This window comes from Phalacrocorax carbo, chromosome 11 (assembly GCF_963921805.1).
Source record: "Phalacrocorax carbo chromosome 11, bPhaCar2.1, whole genome shotgun sequence".
Classification (NCBI taxonomy): Eukaryota; Metazoa; Chordata; class Aves; order Suliformes; family Phalacrocoracidae; genus Phalacrocorax; species Phalacrocorax carbo.
This window is the reverse complement of record NC_087523.1, coordinates 9,195,576-9,204,310: the sequence shown is the minus strand read 5'-3', so window position 1 is coordinate 9,204,310 and position 8,735 is coordinate 9,195,576. Positions and strand designations below refer to the sequence as shown.

At 46.6% G+C, this 8,735-nt stretch overlaps 1 protein-coding gene across 7 annotated transcripts in view; it reads left to right on the top strand.

Annotated features, from left to right (window-relative positions):
* The first annotated feature begins 514 nt into the window (after positions 1–514).
* The window catches only part of LOC104045754 (integrator complex subunit 6-like), a 42,125-nt gene continuing 33,904 nt past the window's right edge, over positions 515–8,735 (top strand). For 4 of the 7 annotated variants that reach the window (XR_010374792.1, XR_010374791.1, XM_064462949.1 and 1 more), the window contains exons 1-2: positions 520–864; positions 959–1,036. Coding sequence is in view for 5 of the 7 variants with exons in the window: in XM_064462949.1 (XP_064319019.1) it covers positions 754–864; positions 959–1,036 (189 nt within the window). In the remaining 2 variants the exon portion in view is untranslated. Of the gene's footprint in view, positions 865–958; positions 1,037–8,735 lie in introns of all 7 variants that reach the window. The other 3 variants (XM_064462952.1, XM_064462951.1, XM_064462950.1) reach the window with 2 other exon arrangements.

The following is an 8,735-nucleotide window of genomic DNA, read 5'->3' as shown; positions in this document are numbered from 1 at the left end:
GGCCAGAAACCGAGCCATTATACCACCGGGTGATTAGCCGAGCTGCTTCGCCCGGTTCCCTGGGACCAGCCGACAGCCCCCGCCTGCTCCCTGCGGGGCCGTCGAGGCCTGGCTGGCCCGCGGGGAGGGTAGGCCGCGGCGGGCAGGTGTTGAGCCAGCAGCTCGGCGCCCGCCGGCCGTGCGGCGGTGACTCAGCCGCAGGAAAGGGCCGAAGCGGCGGGACGGTCACCGCTGCGGGGGCTGGAGGGTGCTGCTGAGGCGGCGGGGGCGGCGGCGGCACCGGGCGCTCTCTCCCCCCGGGGACCCCGCGGGGCGGGGCGGCCCGGCCCCTGGGGCGAGGGGCGGGGAACCCCGCAGAGGGGGGGCGGAGCAGGGTGACAGGTGCGGCGCGCGCGCGCGCGCGCGCGGAGAGGTCTGGCGGCAGCGCCTCCTTCCTCCTCCCCCCCGCCGCCATGAATATGCAAATGCAGGTATAATTGGCAGCCAATGGCGTGCGCGCTGGTCACATGGTGCTTGGTGGAGGCTCAGGGAAGAGAAGTTGAGTCTCGGCGAACACAGGCAGCTCAGTACCGAGCCGCAGCGGCCGCAGCCGGAGCCCAGCCCAGCCTAGCCGAGCCCAGCCTAGCCGAGCCGAGCCCAGCCGGGGCGGGCGGACAGGCGGCCGGCCGGGGGAGCGAGCGAGCCGCTCCCCCACCCCCTCTCCCCCTCCTCCTCCCCGCAGGGTGCCCGGCGGGCCGGGGCTCTGCCTGGACCATGCCGATCCTCCTCTTCCTCATAGACACGTCCGCTTCCATGAACCAGCGGGCGTATCTGGGCACCAGCTACCTGGACATCGCCAAGGGCGCCGTGGAGATCTTCATGAAGGTGGGTGCAGGGCCGAGGGGGCCGTCCCCACCCCCCCCCCCCACCGGTCGCCCCCTTCGCTCGCTCACGCCGCTTCTCCCCCCTCTCTCCACAGCTGCGGGCCCGGGACCCGGCCAGCCGCGGCGACAGGTACATGCTGGTTACCTTCGACGAGCCGCCCTACTGCATCAAGGTAATAACCCCCCCCCGCGGTCGCCCCGACCGCGCCGCGGGGCCGCCCTTGGCGTGGCGCAGCCCCCTCCGGCCCGCCGGCGGCAGCAGCAGCCTGTGAAGATGGCGGACATTTTGCTTTTGTATGGAGGAGAGAGGCTGAGGGCGCTGCTGAGATGGAGGAGGAGGAGGGGGGGGAGGAGACGGACGGGAGCGTGATTCACCGCCCCGGCGTGCCGAGGGGGGCGGGCTGTCGGCCGCGCTCCGCCCCCCCCGGGCCGGTCCTCCACGCCTTCCGTGAGGCGGCGAGTCCCGCGCCTCGTCTCGGCCGCCTCACGCCCCCGTCCCGGCCGGGCTGCGGGGAGGCGGGCTCGGGGCGGGAGCAGCGCCCTCCTCACGCCTCCGAGACCCCCGCCGGGCAGCGGGCGGCCGCGGAGGCCCCCGCCGCCCTCCCCAGCGCCGCCTCTGGCACGGCTGCGGTTTCTGGGACGGAGGCACCCGGGGCTGTTTTCCGCCTCAGCGAGGAAAGAAGCGGCCGTGTGGGTGTTGGGGTTCCCCCCGCTTTCCCTCCGCCTGTGCGCACTGTAACCCGCAGCGGTTGTGTGTGGGGTGCTCGTACACCTCCGTGCAGAGCCCTGGGATCTGCCTGGCTGGCTGCTTTGGTCCCGCTTTTCTCCTTCTTCAAGGCTGAGGTGAATAGGGCCATGCCATTTATCATGTTGACTGCACCACGAGGTTATGGCAAGAGGAAAAAAAGGGGCTCAGTGGCACTTAAATTGTAACCTTCAGCTGGCTGATGGAAACATCCGACTTAATTAAAACTATTTAAATAAAGGATGCCACAGAAAACACCATTGCTATGGGAGCTTTAGAATCCTCCTGACCAGTTCTGAATTAGGACTGTATTTGCCTTGACTAACATAGCAGTTATCATAACCGTTGGGCCTTAGACCTGTGCTGTGAAGGCTGAAGAGGATTATGTAAAAATTCATTGGTGATCATCCCAGAGAAGAAGAGAGAACCCTCTCTAGATCCCCCAGCTAAAACTTCCTGAAGAGAAGTTGTAAAAATAACTGTGCTCTCTGTTCACGTCTTCGATAATGAGGAAACTTAATTATCAAGAGCTGTGAATTGTGGCTCCTTTCATCAGCAATATATTTACACGGTTAAAAAGTACAGCCTGCTTTCTGAAGTGACAGAAGTGATTTAGTGAGTCAGTATTTATTGTTTGTTATTGCACCTTTCATTTCCTCAGAAGCAGGTGGAGAAGTCATCCTATTTCTCTGAGTTGAAACCATCCTTCTTGAGTTACAGAAACCCACTACCTGTCAAAAAACCGTATGTCTGCCTCAGAGAGTGGGTTTTTTTAGGCATAACGCATATATCCTTTTTCCTGTCCACATTTGTGGCTGGATGCAAAGCCCAAATCTCGGTTATGCTGGGGTTAACTGTAGATTACTTGTGTTAAGTTTTTTTTACTCCTAGTTGAGTGTCAGGTATTTTACAAGTAGACCTTTCTTAAGTTTGAGGAAGAAACCTTTCCACTGCAGGGATAGCAAGCATACTGGTGGTTTAATTAAAAAAAAAAAAAAAAGACACTTCTGCTGGAGGTCTGTGTGGTAGTGCTACAGGTTATTACCACATATATACTCAGATTTGCTGAGGAAGATCCTTATGTTTAATGAGCATCTGTGTACATTCTGATGTACTAATGATCATCTGACTGTGTTCCCAGTTTTCGTAAATAGTAATCAAAATAAATGGGTCTGTGTGATACCCATCGTAGTATTGAATCATGTTTGACATACAGCAAATAGCCATGGGAGATAAAAAAAGTATTGTGGTTCTTGTAACTTGCTAAAGTTGTCTTTTGTATTTTTAGCGTGCTGATTTTTAAATCGGACTGTAAACAATCTTCAAATATTTTTTCAAAAATGTAGGAACAGGCTGCAGATCCAAAAACCATATGTTTATAATAATTGTGGTCACAACTCCAGTTCAACTATTACGTAAAGACTTCATGGCATAAATTAGAAAGCCTTACAGCAACAACGTAATTATTCCCCTGTTTGAAGGTGTGTTCTCAAGCAAGACCTTTTACTGCTATTTATGATGCCCCACTGTTGGGTTTTCTAACAACCACAGTTATGCCAGGAAAGCTTTCTGGTCTAGGCCAGATTTTATATGTCTTACAAAGTATGCTTGTGAAAGAAGTAACATTGAGTTTCTTTGCTAATGCTACTGTAGTTAGATACTTTATCTCCCTTGATTTAGAGAAGGAGAAAACAAACTTGACAAGTGAATGTATTTTGCAAGCCTACTTTCTAAGCATGTGCAATAGTGGCTGTTTTTGGTTAGTGACTGCTTTATCCTCTTGTTTTCTTTATGAATTACGCTAATCAAATTATATAATCTCACAGTTAGTTCTTAAGGTTACCAGTGAAGCAGCTGAGGGAAATAATCTTGTGGAGTTGAGACCACCCAGGAGGTAGAGGTATTATGGGAACCAGGTTGGAGCAGGGGTGATTGTGAGATGAGTGCATTGTTTTTGTTTATTTCAGAAATTGTTTACCTGTAGCCTTAAAGTATTTTAAATCTGATTCACTTTTGATGGACAAGAATACCTCAAGAAAACACCACACACATGGTGGTATTGTGCTAAGTGGAAAGATCCTGCTATTTACACAAATGATTTGCTAAATCTGTGCAAGTAAGATGATGTTTTTGGAACTGTCTTCAGTATAGAAAGTTTGAAATTATTTGTGAGACCTGTGGCCCCTCTCCCAGTCGCTCCTGTTTTTAATTGACTGCTTGTAGCTTTCTGTTTGTGCCACTTTTTAAAATAGGATTATTTAGTCTCCGAGTTCGTGGTGTGGCTCTGCAAAGCACTGTGGTGGCATGTGTCTAAAGAAGAGGCAGGTGCTGTCCTGGGGAGGCGGGGATGGGATGCTGGGGATGGTAGGGATCTCAGTTCCACTCCTGCAGCAAACGCCTCTGGAACCTGGACAGCTGCTTTGCTCCTGTTCCTTACGTAATGTATAGATGGTGATTTGTGACAGTAAGTATGATGCAGCCATTTACAACTCTTACTTCGCTTCTGAAATGCTCTCCAGTAAGAGACAAATACTCAATATTTTAAAAGCATATTAGGAAACCTATAAACCTGCAGTTGTTTAATGATGTGATCCTGTCTAACGCAATGGAAGGATACCTCTAAGTTCTTTTGAACATTGGGTCAGATTCTCATTTTATGGACCAGGAGGGGGAAATAGTATGTTATTTTGTGAAGTGAGGATGTTCAATCCAGTGTTTATACTGTATGTAAGATGCTTTTCCTCCACTGTTTTTTTAGATTAAAATCGCAATGGGGTGCTGTCAAGCGAGCCTGTCTCAGGCTAGTGACACGTTATCAGCCTTGAAGCGAGCTAGCCCATTCTGATTTGGGGTATTTGGCACACTTGGGAAGGTAGTGATATGTATCCAGTAGCATGTGGCTGGTGTCCATTACAACTGAAATGCTAGTGCTTAAATTTAGGTGTTGAAAGAATTACTTTCCCATGTGTGTCCAGTTCTCCTGGGTGAGAAAAATGGGTTTAAGAACAGCCTGGCACAGCATTTTATGTTCTTGGCCTTCTTGCTAAGATAAATGCATTGCCTGATTCAATGAATATGGTACCTGATACATCCTTATTTTGAAGACTTTTTATTCACGGAGCTTGCTCCATCCCATCTGTGCTTTGACCTGGTGTTGCAGCACCTCCAGGACGAGTGTGCCAGCCCCACCCTTCTCATCCCTTTCTGCAAAACGTGGCTGATACCGAATGCCTGGGGAGGAGGGTGGAAACAGGCCAAGCGTGGTACTGACAGTTCTGCAGAGCACTTCCCCAGGCTCCCACAATTTGCGGTTCGGAGACCCGTGCTGGGGGTTGGTATGCCAGTAGTGGTCTGCTGTGACTTTTTCTATGTATTTGCCCAGTTGCCTTTTTTGAAATCACAGACTTTTAGTATCCGCAGCTGCTTCCCCCCCATCAAATATATGTCTCTCTACACCTAAGCACATGCCATGGAATAAATTGGCAGAATCTTAAGCCATTCTATTTGTTTTTTCCTGAGGTAGTGGTGCTAGAGTCAAAATATGGGGAGAAAGGAAAAGTATTCTTACCTGTTCCCTTCCCCCAAGCTTTTCCTTTTTTCCAGTGATGCAGAAAAAAGGGAGGGAGGTTCAGCAAGATCTACCTAGATTTCTCTGTAAGTGGAGCTCATGCCAAAATCTCTGCCTAAAAAGAGTTTTTGAAAAGTAAAGCAAGGTTTAGCTCTTGGGTTTTTTTCCATTCTTGATTTTTGTTAAACCTCGCATCCTGCAGTTTGTGGTCTGCTTGTGGATTTGTGCTGCAAATGGCTAGTTCAGGCCCAGACAAAAAAAACAATGGTGGTCTTATGTGAAGTTATTGATTAACTGGACTGCCCTGTTCCCTTGTGACTGATATCTGGCTGCTGGCAGTGATGTGGCCTTTCCTCAGTGCTTGAGGAATATTATTTATGATAGAGTCACAGAAATACAGCTTTTGTTTTACGTTCTTGTGAGACTCTAGTATGACCTTCATAAATGATCTGGTCACAAGTCAGAGGACTGAGAGGACTTGTGTTTACTCTGCCAAATCTGAAATTAATGTATCTTCCTCTTTCTGTTACACATTATAGTGAATTCAAGAGTCAGTTGTGACTGCACTATAAAACCAGGCTCCCTGAGTTTGAGTGCAGAGAAGATATATACATAGCTGTCGGAGAAGTAGCTCAAAATTGTTAATGCAATGTATGTGAAACACTTTACTGTTTGAGAAATGCAAACTGGGGCTGATAGATAGGATGCCTTCCAGTTCTGTTGCTGTTCCCTGCTAGTCTGAACATATGTTTCTGTGCTAAAGAGCTCTCTTGCAGAAGCAGTCCTTTGTGATGGACTCTGAGCAACCTCTTTTGTTTCTCTGAAATTGTCATAAGGGATTGAGTTTGACCTTTGATTTTTGGTGTTGGATTGGGATATCTTAGAGGCTGGAATAGGAATTTCTAGAAGGCTCTTTTAAGTGTCTTATCAAAGAGTACTTACTATATGTAAATAACCTGTCCATTTTTGGTACTAAAATAGTGCTTAAAGACTGGGAGTTGGTAGGCTCGGACTCAGGGAGACTAACTCTGCTATCTCATTTTCTCAGTGGCACAAAAGCTTTTGCCTGCATTTTAAAATTCTGCTTTCACATAGAAGCTGTGCTGGTGTGGAATGTAACCAATTACCACTGACTCTGCAAAGGGAGGTGGCAAGCGAATAGGCTGTGCAGCAAAACAGAGATGTCAGATCTATTTGTCTGTTTCTGGAAGAAGTGAAATCAGAGCTCCTGACCCTGAGCTGCCGGGAGAAAGAGAAACCCAGCTGTGAAGCCTGTTGGGTTTGAGGCAGAGATCTTCGGGAAAGCTGCCTGAGGTGATAGGAAATGCATTTGTTTGTGGTCTAGCTTTTGTTAAGGAAGAAAACCAGAGGAATACCTAGTAAACTAACCTGTAGCAAATCCACAGAATAATCCTAAATTGATTAGGCTTTTACAAGAACCTCAAGACACCAAAACCCATCAGTTTTACATGTTAAAGGTCTGGCTTCTGGCAAATGCAAGTACTTGGTGGTCTGACCTGCGCTCTGGAAAAGGATGTATGAACAGCTGGAAATACAGTTGAAGGTTTGCAAGTTGGTAGTGAGGTATGCAGACAGCACCGTTTGGTGCAAGGCAGATAGCAGCTGCAGGGGCAGGAGGGAAGCTGATATCGGAGGGATGCAAAAGGGAAAGAAAACTGAGGTAAGTGGGAGAGGTCTATCTTTCTCTCCAGATATGCTGTAAATAATGTACAAACTTAGTGAACCTACTAGCCAAGCATATTGGAAGGATTAAAAAACCCCTGCGTACTGTAGTACTGAAGAACTGGATGAAATGTAGGTGGGATAGCAAATTCAGGAGCCTGTGTTCTGTGTTTGTTTAGCACAGAGAGATGGCCATTCCTGTTTAACACCATACAAGTTTTGAATCAGTCATAGCACACTAACATCGTCCATTGCCTGTGAATTACTAAGCATACCTCTCCTCCAGCCTTGCAATACATCTTCCATTGTGCTTGGTTTGGGTTTTGTTACAGAATTTGTGTATCTTCAGAAGGCTGGCTTTCAGCGTAAATGACTGGCAGGTTAGAGCCAGCAATTGCTCTTCTGTTAAACACAATGAATTTAAGAAAAAAAACAGAAGTCACTTAACTATTTAAGGAGAAATCATGTAAATCCTGATTGTCTAGTTGTTGTTGAGGACAAAACAAAATTCACTTCATGCTATTTGAGAATCCCCCATCAAACAGTTTTTACCTGGTCCTTTCTATTTAACTGCCTTTGAATGAATGATAAGGGCTCTGTATGTATGCATGCAAAAAGGCCTCCCCTTTGTTTTTAATTAAGCATCTATTTTGGAATTGGACAAATAAGGCCAAAGACAGTTAAAAAGTTCTACTTGGTGTAAGTGGTAAGTTTGTATTTTATATACTGCAGTGCATGTCTTGCAAAAATCTAAAAATCTATTACTAATTACTTGGGAATTATCAGTTGGCATCCCTGTAGCAAGCATGCAATAAAATATTGTAGCTCCTTTTAGATTATAAAGGTACTAAATGGATTCCAGTAGACAGCATCCCTTAAAAACCACATTCTCTTTCTTGAGAGACAACATATTGGGTAGTGTAAAGCATGTTAAAATGCTTTTAAACATGCATAAGCATGGAAGTCTTACTACTTTCTCTCTGTCCTGAGTGATTGCTTCTTGCTGTCAGCCTTTTTGTTTGAGTTGTAGTGAACATTTTTTTTGCAGGAACTGGTGTGATGAGGAGAAAGCACTATACTAAGGAATTTTGTGCATAGTAATGAGCCTTTCCCATTTAAAAAAGCCAAACAAGCCAGTAATAATCAGAGTGATTCATTCTTCTAAAAGAAATAGTTTGGTGCGTTCTGAAATTGAGGTCTCTTGTAAAAGTTCAAGTCCATGCAAGGAGGTGATTAAGTTTTTTGAAAGGAATTGATTTTTAAATGGAAGGGCAGTTCAAAAATTAACTACTTCTTGAGAGAGATGATGGACCAAACTCTGCTTGGCTGTCATTTTTATCATTACTGTTAGAAGTTAGTTAAATACTTGAAGTCGTGCTTTCACCTGCTACCTGTCTTCAGGGGAAGGGAGAGTCTGTGTTGCTGGGTTAATTCTTACTGACATTATTTTAACTGGTTCTGTTTCTGCAGGAGTCTGCAAACTAAATGCTTGCTTTTTCATCTGAAGTGTGTTGCTGCTTCATACTATTGATGAGATGCCAGAGGCCTTGAATGGAAACCAACATCTGTTGTTCATAGCCACTGTAGCAATTTATTTTTTCATCTTTTTATTTGGTTCTTTATTTGATCTTGGACACGTTCAAAGATGTAAGCCCTTAAGACTACAGGATAAACTAGACAAAAGTAGACATGTTTGCACTAAGAGGCTTAAGTCATCCTCAGTGCAAAGGTCGCTTTTATTTTAAAAATAGAAGCTTAGAATGTGGAAGCAAACAGTTGAGTTGGATCTCCCTAGCTGTATTTTTGTAGTGAGGTCTTCTGTAAGAAGGAAGGTGCTTTGTGAAGTTGGTGGTTCCTGCCATGGGTAACCTTTATT